Genomic DNA, 22,018 nt, shown 5'->3' with positions numbered 1-22,018 from the left:
AATCAGTATCTGATCGGGGACATGGTGGTGTCACAGGGTGTCTCAGTATCTGATCGGGGACATGGTGGTGTCACAGGGTGTCTCAGTATCTGATCGGGGACATGGTGGTGTCACAGGGTGTCTCAGTATCTGATCGGGGACATGGTGGTGTCACAGGGTGAATCAGTATCTGATCGGGGACATGGTGGTGTCACAGGGTGAATCAGTATCTGATCGGGGACATGGTGGTGTCACAGGGTGTCTCAGTATCTGATCGGGGACATGGTGGTGTCACAGGGTGTCTCAGTATCTGATCGGGGACATGGTGGTGTCACAGGGTGTCTCAGTATCTGATCGGGGACATGGTGGTGTCACAGGGTGATCAGTATCTGATCGGGGACATGGTGGTGTCACAGGGTGAATCAGTATCTGATCGGGGACATGGTGGTGTCACAGGGTGTCTCAGTATCTGATCGGGGACATGGTGGTGTCACAGGGTGTCTCAGTATCTGATCGGGGACATGGTGGTGTCACAGGGTGTCTCAGTATCTGATCGGGGACATGGTGGTGTCACAGGGTGAATCAGTATCTGATCGGGGACGTGGTGGTGTCACAGGGTGTCTCAGTATCTGATCGGGGACATGGTGGTGTCACAGGGTGTCTCAGTATCTGATCGGGGACATGGTGGTGTCACAGGGTGACTCAGTATCTGATCGGGGACATGGTGGTGTCACAGGGTGAATCAGTATCTGATCGGGGACGTGGTGGTGTCACAGGGTGTCTCAGTATCTGATCGGGGACATGGTGGTGTCACAGGGTGTCTCAGTATCTGATCGGGGACATGGTGGTGTCACAGGGTGTCTCAGTATCTGATCGGGGACATGGTGGTGTCACAGGGTGAATCAGTATCTGATCGGGGACGTGGTGGTGTCACAGGGTGTCTCAGTATCTGATCGAGGACATGGTGGTGTCACAGGGTGACTCAGTATCTGATCGGGGACATGGTGGTGTCACAGGGTGTCTCAGTATCTGATCGGGGACATGGTGGTGTCACAGGGTGTCTCAGTATCTGATCGGGGACATGGTGGTGTCACAGGGTGAATCAGTATCTGATCGGGGACGTGGTGGTGTCACAGGGTGAATCAGTATCTGATCGGGGACGTGGTGGTGTCACAGGGTGTCTCAGTATCTGATCGGGGACGTGGTGGTGTCACAGGGTGAATCAGTATCTGATCGGGGACGTGGTGGTGTCACAGGGTGTCTCAGTATCTGATCGGGGACATGGTGGTGTCACAGGGTGTCTCAGTATCTGATCGGGGACATGGTGGTGTCACAGGGTGTCTCAGTATCTGATCGAGGACATGGTGGTGTCACAGGGTGTCTCAGTATCTGATCGGGGACATGGTGGTGTCACAGGGTGAATCAGTATCTGATCGGGGACGTGGTGGTGTCACAGGGTGAATCAGTATCTGATCGGGGACATGGTGGTGTCACAGGGTGTCTCAGTATCTGATCGAGGACATGGTGGTGTCACAGGGTGTCTCAGTATCTGATCGGGGACATGGTGGTGTCACAGGGTGTCTCAGTATCTGATCGAGGACATGGTGGTGTCACAGGGTGTCTCAGTATCTGATCGGGGACATGGTGGTGTCACAGGGTGAATCAGTATCTGATCGGGGACATGGTGGTGTCACAGGGTGTCTCAGTATCTGATCGGGGACATGGTGGTGTCACAGGGTGTCTCAGTATCTGATCGGGGACATGGTGGTGTCACAGGGTGTCTCAGTATCTGATCGGGGACGTGGTGGTGTCACAGGGTGTCTCAGTATCTGATCGGGGACGTGGTGGTGTCACAGGGTGTCTCAGTATCTGATCGGGGACATGGTGGTGTCACAGGGTGTCTCAGTATCTGATCGGGGACGTGGTGGTGTCACAGGGTGTCTCAGTATCTGATCGGGGACATGGTGGTGTCACAGGGTGAATCAGTATCTGATCGGGGACGTGGTGGTGTCACAGGGTGTCTCAGTATCTGATCGGGGACATGGTGGTGTCACAGGGTGAATCAGTATCTGATCGGGGACATGGTGGTGTCACAGGGTGTCTCAGTATCTGATCGGGGACATGGTGGTGTCACAGGGTGTCTCAGTATCTGATCGGGGACATGGTGGTGTCACAGGGTGTCTCAGTATCTGATCGGGGACATGGTGGTGTCACAGGGTGTCTCAGTATCTGATCGGGGACATGGTGGTGTCACAGGGTGTCTCAGTATCTGATCGGGGACATGGTGGTGTCACAGGGTGTCTCAGTATCTGATCGAGGACATGGTGGTGTCACAGGGTGTCTCAGTATCTGATCGGGGACATGGTGGTGTCACAGGGTGTCTCAGTATCTGATCGGGACGTGGTGGTGTCACAGGGTGAATCAGTATCTGATCGGGGACATGGTGGTGTCACAGGGTGTCTCAGTATCTGATCGGGGACGTGGTGGTGTCACAGGGTGTCTCAGTATCTGATCGGGGACATGGTGGTGTCACAGGGTGTCTCAGTATCTGATCGGGGACATGGTGGTGTCACAGGGTGAATCAGTATCTGATCGAGGACATGGTGGTGTCACAGGGTGTCTCAGTATCTGATCGGGGACATGGTGGTGTCACAGGGTGAATCAGTATCTGATCGGGGACATGGTGGTGTCACAGGGTGAATCAGTATCTGATCGAGGACATGGTGGTGTCACAGGGTGTCTCAGTATCTGATCGGGACGTGGTGGTGTCACAGGGTGAATCAGTATCTGATCGAGGACATGGTGGTGTCACAGGGTGTCTCAGTATCTGATCGGGGACGTGGTGGTGTCACAGGGTGTCTCAGTATCTGATCGGGGACATGGTGGTGTCACAGGGTGTCTCAGTATCTGATCGGGGACGTGGTGGTGTCACAGGGTGAATCAGTATCTGATCGGGGACGTGGTGGTGTCACAGGGTGTCTCAGTATCTGATCGGGGACATGGTGGTGTCACAGGGTGAATCAGTATCTGATCGGGGACGTGGTGGTGTCACAGGGTGTCTCAGTATCTGATCGGGGACGTGGTGGTGTCACAGGGTGTCTCAGTATCTGATCGGGGACATGGTGGTGTCACAGGGTGAATCAGTATCTGATCGGGGACGTGGTGGTGTCACAGGGTGTCTCAGTATCTGATCGGGGACGTGGTGGTGTCACAGGGTGAATCAGTATCTGATCGGGGACGTGGTGGTGTCACAGGGTGTCTCAGTATCTGATCGGGGACATGGTGGTGTCACAGGGTGAATCAGTATCTGATCGGGGACATGGTGGTGTCACAGGGTGTCTCAGTATCTGATCGGGGACGTGGTGGTGTCACAGGGTGAATCAGTATCTGATCGGGGACATGGTGGTGTCACAGGGTGTCTCAGTATCTGATCGGGGACATGGTGGTGTCACAGGGTGTCTCAGTATCTGATCGGGGACATGGTGGTGTCACAGGGTGTCTCAGTATCTGATCGGGGACGTGGTGGTGTCACAGGGTGAATCAGTATCTGATCGGGGACATGGTGGTGTCACAGGGTGTCTCAGTATCTGATCGGGGACATGGTGGTGTCACAGGGTGAATCAGTATCTGATCGAGGACATGGTGGTGTCACAGGGTGTCTCAGTATCTGATCGGGGACATGGTGGTGTCACAGGGTTAATCAGTATCTGATCGAGGACATGGTGGTGTCACAGGGTGTCTCAGTATCTGATCGGGGACGTGGTGGTGTCACAGGGTGAATCAGTATCTGATCGAGGACATGTGGTGTCACAGGGTGTCTCAGTATCTGATCGAGGACATGGTGGTGTCACAGGGTGTCTCAGTATCTGATCGGGGACATGGTGGTGTCACAGGGTGAATCAGTATCTGATCGGGGACATGGTGGTGTCACAGGGTGAATCAGTATCTGATCGAGGACATGGTGGTGTCACAGGGTGAATCAGTATCTGATCGGGGACGTGGTGGTGTCACAGGGTGTCTCAGTATCTGATCGGGGACATGGTGGTGTCACAGGGTGAATCAGTATCTGATCGGGACATGGTGGTGTCACAGGGTGAATCAGTATCTGATCGGGGACATGGTGGTGTCACAGGGTGTCTCAGTATCTGATCGGGGACGTGGTGGTGTCACAGGGTGTCTCAGTATCTGATCGAGGACATGGTGGTGTCACAGGGTGAATCAGTATCTGATCGGGGACGTGGTGGTGTCACAGGGTGTCTCAGTATCTGATCGGGGACATGGTGGTGTCACAGGGTGTCTCAGTATCTGATCGGGGACATGGTGGTGTCACAGGGTGTCTCAGTATCTGATCGGGGACATGGTGGTGTCACAGGGTGAATCAGTATCTGATCGAGGACATGGTGGTGTCACAGGGTGTCTCAGTATCTGATCGGGGACGTGGTGGTGTCACAGGGTGTCTCAGTATCTGATCGGGGACATGGTGGTGTCACAGGGTGTCTCAGTATCTGATCGGGGACATGGTGGTGTCACAGGGTGTCTCAGTATCTGATCGGGGACATGGTGGTGTCACAGGGTGTCTCAGTATCTGATCGGGGACATGGTGGTGTCACAGGGTGAATCAGTATCTGATCGGGGACGTGGTGGTGTCACAGGGTGTCTCAGTATCTGATCGGGGACATGGTGGTGTCACAGGGTGAATCAGTATCTGATCGAGGACATGGTGGTGTCACAGGGTGAATCAGTATCTGATCGGGGACATGGTGGTGTCACAGGGTGAATCAGTATCTGATCGGGGACATGGTGGTGTCACAGGGTGAATCAGTATCTGATCGGGGACATGGTGGTGTCACAGGGTGTCTCAGTATCTGATCGGGGACATGGTGGTGTCACAGGGTGTCTCAGTATCTGATCGGGGACGTGGTGGTGTCACAGGGTGTCTCAGTATCTGATCGAGGACATGGTGGTGTCACAGGGTGAATCAGTATCTGATCGAGGACATGGTGGTGTCACAGGGTGTCTCAGTATCTGATCGGGGACGTGGTGGTGTCACAGGGTGTCTCAGTATCTGATCGAGGACATGGTGGTGTCACAGGGTGTCTCAGTATCTGATTGGGGACGTGGTGGTGTCACAGGGTGTCTCAGTATCTGATCGGGGACATGGTGGTGTCACAGGGTGAATCAGTATCTGATCGGGGACATGGTGGTGTCACAGGGTGAATCAGTATCTGATCGGGGACATGGTGGTGTCACAGGGTGAATCAGTATCTGATCGGGGACATGGTGGTGTCACAGGGTGTCTCAGTATCTGATCGAGGACATGGTGGTGTCACAGGGTGTCTCAGTATCTGATCGAGGACATGGTGGTGTCACAGGGTGAATCAGTATCTGATCGGGGACGTGGTGGTGTCACAGGGTGTCTCAGTATCTGATCGGGGACGTGGTGGTGTCACAGGGTGTCTCAGTATCTGATCGAGGACATGGTGGTGTCACAGGGTGTCTCAGTATCTGATCGGGGACATGGTGGTGTCACAGGGTGTCTCAGTATCTGATCGGGGACATGGTGGTGTCACAGGGTGTCTCAGTATCTGATCGGGGACGTGGTGGTGTCACAGGGTGTCTCAGTATCTGATCGGGGACATGGTGGTGTCACAGGGTGTCTCAGTATCTGATCGGGGACATGGTGGTGTCACAGGGTGTCTCAGTATCTGATCGGGGACATGGTGGTGTCACAGGGTGTCTCAGTATCTGATCGGGGACATGGTGGTGTCACAGGGTGAATCAGTATCTGATGCAGTGAGTTTATAAAAGTGCTTGGTGCAGCTTTTTTGAATACAAATCTCCTTCATTGTCAGCCCATTATTCCTGGAGTTGCCTGACTACTTGTTTCTGCCGTTCTAATGTATTGCACTCTTGTGCCTAGCCCTTCAGACAAATCTGGAGTTTGATTTTAAAACACAAACTACTTTTAAGCAGAGGTGAAGAGAGTCACCTTGCCCGGGATTGCCTGAAAGTGATAGTGCAGATCCAGGCATGGAAACTGCACCGGACTTGTGCTGAGGGAATTGCATCAGAATGAATAATTGACAATGCAGGCACACAGTACTTCCCACACACTTTGCAGTTACTGACTCAGCAGCTTTTAACTCCACTGCAGCCTAGCTGTGTCCCAGCTGCTTCATCTTTACAGTCCCACCAACTGTGTGAAGAAACTGGACTCAGGTGAATGCCTCTGCGGCCAAAATCTTCCTCCACCTCGTATCAGTCCTCAGTCTCAAGTAGGCATAGCTAGGGGACCTGGGTTCAAATCCCATCAGGGCAGATCTGGAAATAAGAGTCGGATAATGACCATGAAACTATTACTATTATCAATTAATCCATTTGGCTCTCTGATGTCCTTCAGGGAGGGGAATCTGCCATCTTTACCTGGTCTGGCCTACAGATGACTCCAGACCCACAAGAACGTGGTTGACTGTAGCCCCTAATGTATTTTTAAAATTGTCTGGGCTGCAGCACCAGCTAAGTGACCAGGATGGCTAATTATTGCATGCCTGGGAAGAAAATTCAGTCAGAGCAGCACAGCATGTAGTGTATTAATTCAGCTATAAATGCATCCCACATTACACCTCAGTGTCTCCTCCATCCCCCACTCCACCCTCCATTCTCCCTCAGCCCCACTCCAATCTCACCCCCACTCCACACTCCATTCTCCCCCAACCCCCACTCCACACTCCATTCTCCCTCAGCCCCCACTCCAGTCTTGGTGCTTCCTCCAACCCCCACTCCACCCTCCCATTCTCCCGTGAACCCCTCCCACTCAGTCCTCCGTCCACCAAGCTCATCAGGTCTCTAGGTAACAGGGCCACGGATGTGAATTTTAACAGCAGCGGTGGTGGGGACAAGCAATGCAATGAGGTGACACCACACCAACTCAGACTGACAGCACAAATCATGGGGGATACACTCCTGATTGTTTGAAGCCACCAAAATGTTGGAGGAGGGAGCTCCTGCTTGAATAACTACAGATCAGCCAGGAAGCCACAAGAAGCTGGGCCAGTCTTTCACAGTTCCAAATGAAGTTGTTGGTCATCTTGAATTACTTCAGGAGCCTTTGGCATTTTGTTCCAATGGAAGATATTGGTGAATGGAACTCTGAACCATGTCGAAAAGGAGGTGCCCCCAGGGAGAGTCTGAGGGCAGGAACAGCTAAAGGGAGACTGATCCACTGCTATCTTATTTAGCTCACCTTGTGTTTAAACCTCATCCATAAGAGAAGAAGAGAAAATGTCCCTTCTGTCTATGTTCTGAACACCGTGTCAATGGGATACTGTCGCTCTGCTCAGCTGGCAACATAGAAAGTAGGAGCAGAAGAAAGCCATTCAACCCTTTCAGCCTGATCCTCCATTCAATATGATCATAGCTAACCATCCAAATCAAACTGTGCTCCCAATTTCTCCATATATCCTTTGATTACTTCAACCCTAAGAGCTATTTCTGATTCTGAGATTGACAGTAGGGTTTCTGATTCTGAGATTCACCCGGTAAGCTCAGAAATAACCTGGTTGGTGACCCAAAATTCCTGGGCTCCCATCCTCCTTTGGGAAGTATTATCCAGCTCAGAGTAGTTAGCTCATTTACTCAGACTATCTCAATGAAGCAGGTTCTAGATTAAGGACAGCAGAAGGGCTACAGCTGCCATTTTACACAGTCCTTAGCCAGTAGCAACTTGTCTGTAAACTGTACTGAGACACAACAACAGTCAAGAACAACAGCAGGTAATCAGCCTAAAGTTGCTAATTGTACCAGCATTTTACACATTTATCGACTAGATTATTCTAATCTATCTTCAACCTTGTACAAAGTATCAGTGTCCACAACCCGACTGATTCTGAGTCACATTGACCTATTCCACTGGGTTTGCTAAAATCTAGCTGTCTCCTGGTCCACCAGCACTTGCACTTTTAAAATTCTCATCTTCATGTTTGAATTGAACTCTGCCTCAGCCCCAGGAAATGGTGGAGACCGGGTACAATTGCAATATTTAAGAGGCATTTGGATGGCTATGTGGATAGGAAGGGTTTGGAGGGATATGGGCCGGGTGCTGGCAGGTGGGACTAGATTGGGTTGGGATATCTGGTCGGCATTGACAGGTTGGACTGAAGCAGCTGTTTCCATGCTGTACATCTCGATGACTCTATGTCCAATATCTGTAACTTCTCCACCCCCACAGCTTTCCACGATTGCAGTTGTTCCATCTTGGCCCAGCTGTACCATTGCCATGTGGGACACCTTCACTGAATTGACTGTAATGGGTCATAACAGTGGCTCAGCGCTACTTTCTACCTGCCAACTGACAATATGCATTAGCCATCATCAATACTCAAACTCCACGAGGAAACAAGAACAGCCTCCTCCAATCGCTCCCCTGATCATGCCCCACTTATTATTCCTCCCAATCACTACCCTCTCTCACTATGCCCCCACAGTCAGTGCCTTCTACAACCATTTTTGTAATACTTGGAATGTCTTCTGAAGATGGTTTGGATTGACTGCACTTTGTTGCACTGGACTTTAGAAGAGTGAGGAGTGAAGTATATAAGATCCTGAATGGTCTCGACAAGATAGTCAAAGAAAGGATTTTCCTCTCATAAATCAGTCCAGAGGTAGGGGACACTATTTAAAAAATTAAGATCTTCCTTTTAGTAGAGAGAGTTGAGAAGTTTTTTTTTTCCTCTCTGAGAGATGTGCAACTTTGGAACACTCTGTTCCATGAAAGTGGTTGTGCTGGGGTCATTTAAGATGGAAGTGCATAGATTCTTGTTAGGTTGGAGAATCCAAGGTGGTGGGGGCAGAGGTGGAGGTGGGAATGTGCAAATCAAAACACACTGGTCCGTCTTAATTGAATTGTGCAGCAGGATTAAAGTGCTGAAAGGTTTCACTTTTCCTCCTCATTTGTATGTTTGTACATCCTACCTCAGCGAGTGCCCTCCCCAGTGGGGTGTCTCAGTCATTGATCCTCTCACTGTATCCTGGTTAATAGTAATCCAGCATGCCAGCTATTTCTTTTACAGTATTACCTTTCAAACAAACACTAGACTTAGTGTAGATATGGAGGAAGGAGATCACAAAATCTTTGTGCTTCTGATTTTTCTGTTGGAACTGAGAATTTCATGTCCCTAATTCTCTCTCCCATCATGACCCTATGTGCAACATGACTCATTGGTTACTTAAAATGGATGCATGTGAGTACTGCGTATCTTTGAGACTGTTTCCATGGGGCAGGCTGGTTAGTGACTAGAAGACAACAAACTTAAAATAATAAGCATATGACAAGGAGCAAAATGAGACTTAGTTCTCCGCAGTGAGTTGTGATCAGGAATGCAGTGCCTTTCAAAAGCAAGTTGAATGAATGCATGAAAATGAAAGTTGTGGGAAAGGAGCAGGGCACTCGAGGAGAATGGCACTCAAGGATAGTCTTTCACTGAGTCAGTATGAGCATATGGGACAGAATGGCTGGATCCTGCACTGTGTCCTTTCTGCTATAGTTCCCACATTAGGAGTAAGGAGAAAATATAAAAACACATAAATAAACAAAATATGCAGAGGGTCTAATTCTGTCATTCTGAAAAAACTACTCGAGGAAAGTGGGTCACAGGACAGCCCCAATCTCATAAAAGAAATTGAAAGAGAGTAAATAAAGTCAAAATATGTGACTGATGGAATGCATCATTTCCTGCCAGCCTAAGGGCATTGGCTAACACTGCAGTATGGAGCACATTTGTAAGGCGTGTAACAAAACAATCTGAGGAGACTCGATAACGCTGCAATATGACTTTGGCGGCTATATATGTTAAACTTGCTCCTCTCTTCTACTGCTAAATAAATTGACAGGGACTTATTGGCAGTCACTTTGAATAATCATTTATCTAAATGGAACAGCCATCATATCCAGCAAACTGTGGACAGGTATGGAGACCAACAGGGCTACAGGAGAAGGCTGGACAATCCGTTCAAGAGAAAATATGCTAGGATAGCATGCAGGGAACAAGCCAGTGGCACAAAGTGAATATTCATGCAACACGCTGTATGATGTAAAGAGCTGGCTAGCATGTCAAATAACCTATAAAGAAAAAGGAATGCTTGTTGGAACTTACCTCTGAGTAAGATATAATATGTTTTACCAAAACAGGATGAAAACAAAAACATGGACAAATAAATCCATGTTTGACAGCAGTTTCTCTACAGTGTTCCACAGCTGCAGAATCTGTTACCCATTACTTGGTGTTCAGCAGAGCAAATTATGGCCCACTGCCCATGTTACTGAGATCCTCTAAAGGAAACAAACAAAATTGAAATAAATGTTTGATGTAGTGCAGTCAGAAATATGAAAATCAATTGTATGTTCTGCTATTATTTTACAGATGACATCAGAGAAGTTTAAATAATTTGAAATACAATCAATGAAGGCTCATTAATGGCACTAAAGGTTTAAAAATAACTTAGTCTGACAAATAAACAGGATCTGTAAGCTTACAGTGAGTGATTGTTACCCTGCTTAATATACAGGAACTGTGTAGCTATACAGTGAGTAAGCTACATGCTCAATAATTCTTACCCTGCTGAGTAACAGGGAGCAGTTTGTGATCAGTGTGATAATGTGGTTACGCTGGCAGGAATGATATTTCTCAGTGTGCCTGTTAATAGAACCATCGCTGACTTTTCATTATTTTTATTTCATTCTTTAAACGATTTTGGTTTGGAGCTATAAACTGGAAACTGAGCTGAAAATGACCTTTGGACTGTGGCAGCAGCTTGTGTTTTAAAAAAAAACAAATAAACTGATATTTGTTGTGAGGCCAGGCCTGAAAGTGAATTGCAGCTTGGTTCTTGATCGAAAGGATTCCATAGATGCTTTGACACCGGGGAGATGTCTGACCAGGTGGCCATTAACAAGGTCAGTACCTGGGAGTTGGTGCCAGTAAGTCTGCAAGGAAAGATGAAGGTTAAACCGAAGGAGGGGCCAGAGCTCTGAAGTGTTTTTTTGAACTGGTGTTTCTGATTGGAGAAGTTTGGCTGTTGATGGAAAAGCATAAAAACTTGAAAGCTCACTACCTAATCTCCCACTATCAGCTATTGGAAGTTCAGAGAATAGAAACTAGGTTATAAGTGTCACTGACTTTCTCAGCATGAACTGGAAAAGTGGCCTTGATTAACATCTTCAGAAAATCAACCAAGTAGCAATCATTTATGCCTGTGGAAAAACACATCGTAAAAACTGCTTTAATAATCTGACCAGTTTTGGGCCAATTATTTATTTTATTTATACTTTAACTGTGTCTGTTGTCTGTCTTTTGTATGAACCGGGGTGGGGAGGTGACAGAAAAGGTTATGGTGTTCAAATCAATTAGATTGCTTTGTTGTTTAATTTTGCTCTGCTATAGTTACTGTATTGTTAATTAATTGATACATCTTTTATCTAAGCTACAGATCCGATGCCTTGAATTGATTATTCACAGATTCTGGGATTGGTATTATAAAAAATATGATTAGGAATCACTGGGGTCACTTTTAAGGGTCTTTGAAGGTTTTAATTTTGCTGTATTATGAATACAGAGGGAGAAGGGCTGATTTGATTTGATCTGTCTCGATGTAATAACACTTTATACACGCTATACTGTATTATTATGTTACACCCCTCCAGCTAACAGCTTTCACAGTACAGCACTACAACTGACTTCCTGTATCTAACATCATCCAATCTTCCAGGAGTTTCATTTCTATATTTCTCAATCATTTAGGACTGAGATAGACCTATGCTTCTACCTTCAGGCGAGGGACAGCTCTTTGGTTACTGCTGGAATCTGATCTACCATAGAATTGTTACAGTGCAGAAAGAGACCATTCGACCTAGCCTGACTCCACTGGCTGACTAACTGAGCATCATAGCGTGGTGTCAGTCTCCTGCCTTTTCCCTATGCCCTTGCATATTGTTTCTGTTTAAATAATCATCCACTGCCCTCTTGAATGCCTCAATTAAATCTACCTGCACCACATTTCCAGGGCGTAAATTCCAGCCCTGAAACACTCTGTGAAAAAGGTTTGCTCACATCACATTCTTTTCATTTGTACATTATTCTAATTTTATGCCCTCCTTTTCTTCATCTTTTCACAAACAGGAACAGTTTCTTCCTGTCTACTCTTTCCTATCCCTTTATGATTTTGAAAATGTTTATCAAATCTCATCTGAGCTGTCTACTGTCCAAGGAGAACAGTCCCCCACTGCAGTCTGTTCTCATGATTGATGTTGCTAATCCCTGGAAACATTTATGAAACATCTTCTGCAGTCTCTCCAATGTGTTGACATCCATCCTTTAGTACGGTGCCCAGAACGGTACACATTATTCCAGCTAAGGTCTCATAAGGGTCTCATACATGTTTAGCATTATCTCTTTTTTTTTCTTAAATTCTGTGGTCCTGCCAGTCTGGGTGGTTACATGAATAGGGAGGAAATAGAGGGATCCAGACAGAGTGAGGGCAGAAGGTTTGCTTTTTAGTTTAGTTAGGGCATGATAAGCAGCATAGGCTTGGAGGGTCAAAGGGCCTGTGCTGTACTTAGTTTTGTTTTTTATTCTGTCCTCCTAGTGATTCTATTGAAATGGCAGAACCTAGCTGCTCCGACAGAACAGAAGTGAAGAAATAGTGAGCTTGAGGTTCATTATCCAGAAACACATTAAAATTTCTACAGCTGACCACACCCTTGAGATGCCCTAAAGCATTTCACATCCAGTCACTTACTTTACAACCACTGCGGTTGGCACACAATGTTATGCACATTTGGATTAACAAACGTCAGGCCTCTCCAAGGGAAGCACAAACATGAAAGGATTTACTGAGGATGGAAGTATTTTTGTGTGAAAGATCAATGTGAATATGAAAGACTTATCTCTTTTTGTCTCCTTGCAGCCCACCAGTGAGGAAGACCTGTGCCCAATCTGTTACGCTCACCCCATCTCTGCCATCTTCAGGCCATGTTCACACAAATCCTGCAAGTAAGTTCAGTGCTAGCTAAAGTTGAATTTGATTCCACATATACTTTGTGACAATGTTTATATAAGGCCATAAGACCCAGGAGCAGAAATCAGGCCATTCAGCCCATCTAGTATGCTCTACCATTCAATCATAACTGATCCGTTTCTCAACTCCATTCTCCTGCTTTCTCCCCATGACCCTTGATACTCAAGAACCTATCTGTCTCAGTCTTAAATATACTCAGAGACCTGGCCTCCACAACCTTCTGTGACAATGAATTCCTTACATACACCATCCACTGGCTGAAGACGTTTCTCCTCATCTTCGTTCTGAAAGGTCCCCCTTTACTCTAAGTCTATGCCCTCAGGTCCTAGTCTCTCCTACCAATGGAACCATCTTCCCAACATCTACTCTGTTCAGACCAGTCAGTATTCTGTGTGTTTCAATTAGATCCCCCCCCTCATCCTTCTAAACTCCATTGAGTATAGACCCAGAATTCCTCAGATGTGAAGCATTTCATTCCTGGGGCCATTCTCATGAACCTCCTCTGGGCTAATACATTCTTCCTGAGATGTAAGGCCTAAAACTGCGTACAGTATTCCAAAAGCGGCCTGACCAGAGCCTTCTAGAGCCTCAAAAGTACATCCCTGCTTTTGTTTTCAAAATAAATGCTGTCATTGCATTTGCCTTCCTGCAACTGACTCAACCTGTAAAGTTTACCTTGAGAGAATCCTGGACTAGAACTCCCAAGTCTCTTTGCACTTCAGACTTCCGAATTTTCTCCCCATTTAGAAAATAGTCCATGCCTCTCTTCTTCCTACCAAAGTGCATGACCTCACACTTTCCCATGTTGTACTCCATCTGCCATTTCTTTGCCCACTCGCCTAACCTGTCCAAATTGTTCTGCAGCCTCCCCGCCTCCTCAATGCTACCTGTCCCTCTATCTATCCTTGTTTAATCTGCGAACTCAGCCAGAATGCACTCAGTTCCTTCGTCTAGATCATTAATGTATAAAGTGAAAAGTTGTGATCCAAAAACAGCCTTATGGAACACCACTTATCACGGGCTGCCATGCTGAGAAAGACTCTTTTATCCCCACTCTCTGTTTTCTGCCAGACAGCCAGGCTTCTATCCATGCTAGCATCTTGTGTCTAACACCATGGGCCCCTGTCTTACTCAGTAGTCTCCTATGCGGCACCTTGTCAAAGGACTTCTTGAAGTCCAGGTAAATAACATCCATTGGCTCTCCTTGGTCTAACCTGCTCATTACTTCCTCAAAGAATTCCAGCAGATTTGTCAGGCATGACCTCCCCTTGTAGAAATCATGCTGACCTTGTCCTTACCTTACCATACACATTTATTAGCATGTCAGAGCTTTTTGCAAGTAATTTTAGAATCATAGAGTTGTACAGCACAGAAATCGACCCTTCGGTCCAATTTGTCCATGCTAACCAGACATCCTAAATTAATCTAGTCCCATTTGCTAGCATTGGCTCATGTCCCTCTAAACCCTTCCTATTCATATACCCATCCATATGCCTTTTAAATGTTGTAATTTTACCAGCCTTCACCACTTCCTCTGTCAGCTTGTTCCATTCACACACCACCACCTGCGTGAAAACGTTGCCCCTTAGCCCCTTTTTAAAATCTTTCCCCTCTCACCTTAAACCTATGCCCTCTAGTTTTGGACTCACCTACCCTAGGTAAACGATCTTGGCTGTTCATCCTATCCATGCCCCTCATGATTTTATAAGGTCACCCCTTAACCTTTGACACTTAAGGGAAAATAGCCCTAACCTGTTCAGCCTCTCCCTATAGCTCAAACCCTCCTATGCCAGCAACATCCTTGTAAATCATTTCAAGACCCCTTCGAGTTTTACAATATCTTTCCTATAGCAGGGAGACCCGGAATGGAATGCAGTATTCCAAACGTGGCCTAACCAATGTCCTGTACCACTGCAACATGCACTGACCAATAAAGGCAAGCATACCAAACGCTGCCTTCACTATCCTGTCTGTCTGCAAATCCACTTTCAAGGAATTATGAACCTGCACTCCAAGGTTTCTTTGGTCAACAACACTCCCTAGGATCCTACCATCAAATGTTTAAGTTCTGCCCTGATTTGCCTTACCAAATTGTAGCACCTCACATTTATCTAAATGAAACTCCTTCTGTCTCACTTTGGTCCTTCAGCCCATCTGATCAAGGTCCCATTGTACTCTAAGCTAACCTTCTTCCCTGTCTACTACATCAGCATTTAACCAACAAGACGAATCTAGAGTTGATACTCTAGGTAGACCTCCTACCATCCTCCTTTATCTAACTTGATGATCCTATCCTTCTATTCCTTTATCACTTGAAGAGTAATCCCTTAGAGTCATCCACAGACTTGATCCACATGGTACCAAGTTCCTCTTCCTAATCATTCTTTGGTTAAGAAGCTTTCTCTGTGTTCTCAATTAGATTTTTTTGTGAATATCTTGTATTTATGATCCCTGATATTGGATGCTTCACAAGTAACAGCATTTACTTTTACCTTATCAAATATCTTCAAAATATTTAAAGTCCTCCATCCAACCCCCCTGCTTTCCACATCGGCAGAAATACCAAAGAAACAAATCAGGAATAAGGAGAGAACATTCAGCCTGTCAAACTTGCTCAGCCATTCAGGATCTGATTGTAACCTGAAATCCACATTCCTGCTTACCCCAAATGACATTTCATCCTCTTGTTTAATAAGAATATATCCACCTCTGCCATAAGACTATTCAAGGACTAAGCTACCCCCACCTTTTCAGGAAAACAGTTCCAAAGATTTGTAACTGAGAAGAAAAAAATGCCTCACCCCTGTTGTAAAAGGATGATCCCTGTTTTTTAAACATTGATCCCTAGATCCAGACTCTCTGACAAAATGAAACATCCTCTTCACATCCACTCAGTCAAGGCCCCTCAGGATCTTATGTTTCAATCAAGTCACCTCTATCAACTCCAGTAGATACAAGCCTAGCCTGTGCAACCTTCCTCACAAGACTACCCATCTATTCCAGGTATTTCTCAAGTAAAGCTCCTCTGTACTGCCTTCGAGACAATGACTTTGTTCCTTAAAGAAGGTGACCAGAACAGTGCACAGCACTGTCGTTGCGGTCTCACCAATGCCTTGTCTAATTGAAGCATAACTTTGCCATTTTGGTTGATTTGCTGCTCAAATTTCAATATCCTGCTGTGCAGGCATGTTTTCTGTGGACCAGACTGATATCTGGTAACTACCACATGCTGCCATTATCCTGCCACCCTTAATTATTCTAAGAAACTACTTAACTAAACATTAATGTAAATTCAATATTAATGATTTATGTATTTTATTAATCATCCCATCAAGTGCTATACAATTTTGAGCTTTAGGAATAGAATAAACCTTAATCACCAGATGCTCACCAATTAACCAGCTTCTCCTTCAATTCTTGGAAGCTGAAACAGTTTCGGCAAAAAGAACAGAATACTTCTTTCCCTTCCTCTGCTTATCTGATGAAGCAGTTAACTCTGTCATTACACTATAAGGCACGTTCAGCTGCTAAGTTGGCATGTTTTATATGTGAATCATTTAATGAGAGTCCAGCTGGTACTTAAATAAGCTACTCTTCAAATGGAACTCTGAAAAAAATCACTGCTAAAGGCTGATAACCACAGAATTGAAAGTGTGGATTTCAGGTAAAGAGCACCAACCTGTCCAGTCTTTCCTGATAGTTGTAGCCTTTCTGCTCAGGTTCATCCTTGTTAATGATGATGGTTCAATATAATTTTAATGTAATTTCTCTGCTTATGCATTTGATTTCTTTTGCCTTGAATCTGTGTCTGATTTTGTTTTCTCATGGACTTACTAACTTACACTGTGACTTTGTAAACCTGTATATATTCCTATTTACATTCTTAAATTCGAAGGAATGTGTGGTCACTTTAGTTCTCTCAGCAAAATGCAGCACTGCACACTTACCTAGCATCTATACCTGGGTGTGTAAAAACAGGCCATTCAGCCAATGCTGTCCTCTGCTTTGTCCTAACCTCCTCCATCTGATCAGTGTCACCCTCTATTCCTTGTTCCTCTAAATTCCTCTTTGATGCATCTATATTTTTGTCAACTATTCCATGTCCTAGTGTATTCCAGTTCTCCTTGCTCTTTGGGTGAGGAAGTTTCTTCCAAATTTACTACAGGATTTCTTCTACCAATAGGCTCTGGTCACTTTCTTCACAGGAGGAAACCGTTTCTCTCTGTGTCTGTTCTTGCCAAACCTTTAATAATTTTTAAAAATTGTATTAGAACGGCCTTCAGCTTTCTCTTTTAAGGAAACCCAGCTTCGCAGATAAATATAACCTGGCATCCTTTCAAATCTTAGGTGTAATTAAATTAATCTGCAAATTAATGAATGTTGTTACGAAATTTTAATATTAATTATAACCTATAATTTGGTGCAACTCTCAAATTTTGATATTGTTAATTGTAGTCCCCTAGCCGAGATGATTTATGTAAATGATAAGCACTGCCCTTAGGGAACATTACCTCTCACCATTGCTACTCTGGATAACTACCTTTTCGCCTTATTCAAGGTTTTTTGTTTTTTAGCTAAATGGCAATCCATTCTGCTCCATGTCCCTTTACTCCACATGCTCTGATTGCTCTACTATTGTCAGTACCTTATTGAAAACCTTTATGAGATTTCAACTATATTATGTCCACTGCATTACTATCATCTCACTGTTCCTATGAACAGTAACAGGATTAATACTTCATTCAAGCTTGTTTCACAATTCAATTAGACCATGACTGATATGTATCTTAACCGTTATCTACTTGGTTATTTTCTTAAAATACATGCCTAACAAGGCTTTATAAATTTTAGATTTGAAATTTTAATGGACTTCTGGCCTCAAAAGCATTGGGATTGAGTTCCAGTTTTGCAGAGCTCAGTTAAAAACTGCTTCCCCTGCATGGTCTAGCCCTAGTTTTAAAGTTATATCTCCTTATTCCAGATTACCCCATCAGAGAAATTGTTTCTCTATCTACCTTAGTAAGTCCTTTAATCATCGTCCTCCTATACTCAAGGTAATATGAATCTGACTGTGTAATGTTTAGTCTCAGGATCATTCTGATGAATGTTTGGTTACAACTTCAAAGAATTAATAAAGCTGTCAAACAGCAAATTGCCTTTAGAATCTGAGCTGGCTACACTTTGTTGTATTTTTGATATCTGTCATTCCAATATTTTAAAGGAAATTAGGAAGAACATCACTGATCCCTTATCTATAACCATCCAAATTTCTCTTATAAATAATTGTGGTCCCAGCACTGAATTCTTGTGGCATTCCAATAGTTACGGTTTGCCAACTTGAAAATACGTCCCCCATCCCCATCCTGTTTTCTACTTGTTATCCAATCTTCTACTCCTACTAATGTACTACCATCAATACCATGAGCTTTTATTTTGTTAATCAGCCTAATCATTGAATCCTTACAGTGTAGAAAGAGACTTATTCCATTTTTGGCCAATAAAAGTACCCTTCCATCCATTTCTTCATGTCCTTTCAAAAAGTCACAATCCCCTGAATATTTAGATCCCAGCTTTGGTCGTCTTGTAACCATATCTCCATAATGGCTATGAGATCACACCCACTAATCTCTATTTGCGCTGTTATTTGTAAACAAGGTTGCACTTGCCTGTGAAATATTTCATGGTATTTGAAAACAGAGTCCAGCTTTCCTTCTCCTGCACAGGTGTTATAATATTGAGAAGGACTGGGCACACATGAAGCAACTGGGATTAGTCTTTGAGACAGTAAATCAGGATTAATCAGGAGTTATTGCTGTTGTCCTTCCAGGGCCTGCATCAACCAGCATCTGATGAACAACAAAGATTGTTTCTTCTGCAAGGCCACGATCACTGCAGTGGATGATTATACAAAACCATCCTCCTCCTCCTAGTTATCACTGAACCTGTTTTCCAACACTAAGGAGAAGGGATGCTGCTTCAGGACGTCGGGGACTGCGTAATGCAGGGATCAGAATGATCAATATCCGATGTTTACAAGAGGGAATGACCCTTGGTGATTCACTGAGTGGGTGATATGCTTGTTAGACTGCTATTGTGTTTCAAATATTGATCGCTTGTGACTGAGACTAACGTGTTCTGAAGGGCAATTAACAGATTGGATTTCGCTCTATCCCATCAAATACTGACACAAACGTGTCTTAGGACCCAGGGTGGCAGTCATAGCTAACGCCTATCCCCGAATCAGCTCATGAATAAAGCAATGGAAGAAGAAACAAATATTTATGTGTCCTACTGTAGTTCAGTATCAGCGAAAGAGACTGATTGGGCTTTGGAAATAAACCAGTTAGTTGTCCCCTAACCTGTGAGGGAATGTTCTTGAGAACTCCCTGGATCCCTTTCACTTGCCGTTAAGGTTTTTGTTGGGAACTTTTAAGCACCAAGAGAATTCAGATTTATGTTAATTAGCTGAATTGTTTGATTTCCTGCTTTGTGTTAGATTTTGTTTTATCCTTGTGTTCTTACATTCTTAAACCAGCCAGTCAGAAAACTATGGGAGTATTTCCTTCAAACTCAAAAGAGGCTGCAAATCATCCTGAGTTGTTCAGGATCCTACGTAGGAAATGTTGCTCTCCAATTCTTGCCCATCCCATTCCTTTTGTCAGGAGTGGTTTTCACCAGTCGGCATGGGGCTGAAGTTTGCCCTTTAAATTTAGCATGTTTGACATCGAAGACCTCTGGCTCAGGTAACTAGCACTGACACTGCACAACTCACTGGAGTGTTAGTGTTAACAAACCTTACCTGTAATTTTACCACTTCTCACCTATATCTCAGTCACAGCACTCAAATGGCCAACCCCCAGGAGGCCTCTGAAATTCCTGTACATACCTCTCTGACCAAATCTCCTCCCCTTCCATCCTTTTCCATTTTCTCATCTATTAATTTACACCTTCAGTTTTAATTTGAAGAAATGTTTACCTCTAGAACTGGAACTGCTGTTGAATTATTTGAATCAGGGCCCCTTTACTTTCAAAAGCTGGTCAACTAAGAAAATGATTGCGTTTGGTCACATTTTGATATTTGTTTACAGTGTGCAGTATAACAGACATATTGCTAACATCATAGTGAGGTTTTGCCATCAAGCCGATGGTACTAGGAGTTGCTTTCTCTGTCTAAGGATTCTGTGTCTGCAATGGGATTAAGGTCATGGACATCTTATGCCAAAAACATCAGAAGGTAGTGGAGCTTCTTGTTCAGGTTTTTTTAATGTAATTCTTTGAGACTCCAACTGTTCTCTACTGTAGTATTGTGAAATATGTGTGAGTGACTAAGATTTGGTTTACTTAAATCAGTAACTTCTGAACATAAAAATGAACAATTTATGAGAGAAAATAAGCACACTTGGGTGAGAAACTTGACCACGTCAGACTCTCAGACAATAAGGAGACACTAACTCCCCACGAAAGTTGTGCATCTTTAACTGAGGCCAATTTTTCCTGTTTTTGCAACCAACCAGAGGTACAAACAGACAATGTGACAATGAAGAGTAACTGCTGACTCTCAATTATAATGCTCTCTCCCACTTCACTAATCAATCCCAACAAAAGACTACCCCCATTCATATAATGGACTGGCAGCAAATACTCTCCCAAAGTCACCAGCATTTGGTCAGCCCAGAACATGCACTTTACCAGCACCAACCTGGCTACGGACTCAGACCAATGTGTACCTTTCATCACAACGGCTCCAATAGTGCAGGCCAATCTGTGATGCAGCTTCACACTGCAAGTGTCTTAAAGATACTTTGTTGATGGTCCTCTTGCTCTATCACAAGTTGGGAACTATAGTTCTGTTGGGACTAAACGGAGTAGAGGAGTGGGTTTAGTTGTTCAGCTGACTTGTTACCTATTAAAATCCAGCAGAACCAGGGGGTTAACTAAAGTTGTGCATGTCTACATTATCATTACATAAACACTTTCAAATAATTTGCAGGTTTTAGGAAGAGGTTGAATGTTCTGACAAGTGTGTGGTTCCAGTATAAAAATATATGGTGTTAACACATTGTGAATTTTTCAACCCTACCCAAAAACCCTTCCTTAGTGGTTCAGAGTTTTGTTCATTTTTACAGAAGAATCATCCACAACCAGTTGTTTTGATTGCGATTATACAGTGTTGGTAGGATATTAGAATCCAGTTCTATTGATGTTATTTGTATTATAGTGAAGAAAAGTCTACAGTGATGAGACTAGCTCCACCTCACTAAAACTGTGTGCAGTGTGAGAATCCAATGATTCCTGCTTTTTGTACTTGTACTGGGAATCCCTTTTGTTGGAGATGTGGAGTGAATGAAGCTGCTGCTTGTGATGAATTCTTGAAGGCGTTGTAAGTGCAGAGCTGAGCATTAAAATGATTTATGCATCTGTCTATAAGCCTACTACATTGTTTGTACATCAAGCAATACTTTAGAACAAGTCCCATCTCTTACTCATTGGAGCAGCTAGTTAATCACTGCAGACAATCCAGCACATCCTGGAGCAAGCCTCAAACCCTCAGCCTTTAGCTTAACAAGTTAATACTCCTATTGAATCAAACTCTCAGCATTGCTTTCTAACACTCTGCTCTGAAATCTTGCTTACACTTTGAAATTTTCTAATCTAAAATATTAAACCAGTTATTTGGAAAGTTACCCAAATGGGACAAATGCAACAATCAGACTTAGAATTCTTTCTCTTTTCATTCAAAACCTGCAAGGTAAATAGATTTTTAAAAAATCATTGCAGCCAAGAATCAGTAACATTGCTTTTGGCAACAGCCCTCAAGCATTCAGCAATTCCCATTTATACTCCATTCAGCCACCAGCTTAATGTAACTGAACCACCATTGAATAACATTCGCAGTGATGAGTGTTTTTCCTATCTTCATTAACTAACTTTAGAAAACAAAGGCAGGTCTAGAATTGATTGCTGCATG

The 22,018-nt window shown here is 44.5% G+C and overlaps 1 protein-coding gene across 2 annotated transcripts in view; it reads left to right on the top strand.

Moving 5' to 3' along the window:
* The window catches only part of rnf123 (ring finger protein 123), a 402,816-nt gene extending 381,339 nt beyond the window's left edge, over positions 1-21,477 (top strand). For both annotated transcript variants that reach the window (XM_072582761.1, XM_072582762.1), the window contains exons 38-39: positions 12,940-13,025; positions 18,878-21,477. In XM_072582761.1, the coding sequence (XP_072438862.1) occupies positions 12,940-13,025; positions 18,878-18,980 (189 nt within the window). In that variant the 3' untranslated portion in view covers positions 18,981-21,477. The remainder of the gene's footprint in view (positions 1-12,939; positions 13,026-18,877) is intronic.
* The last annotated feature ends 541 nt before the right edge of the window (positions 21,478-22,018 follow it).

This window comes from Chiloscyllium punctatum, chromosome 12 (genome assembly GCF_047496795.1).
Source record: "Chiloscyllium punctatum isolate Juve2018m chromosome 12, sChiPun1.3, whole genome shotgun sequence".
NCBI classification, from domain to species: Eukaryota; Metazoa; Chordata; class Chondrichthyes; order Orectolobiformes; family Hemiscylliidae; genus Chiloscyllium; species Chiloscyllium punctatum.
This window is presented reverse-complemented; position numbering and strand designations above follow the sequence as displayed.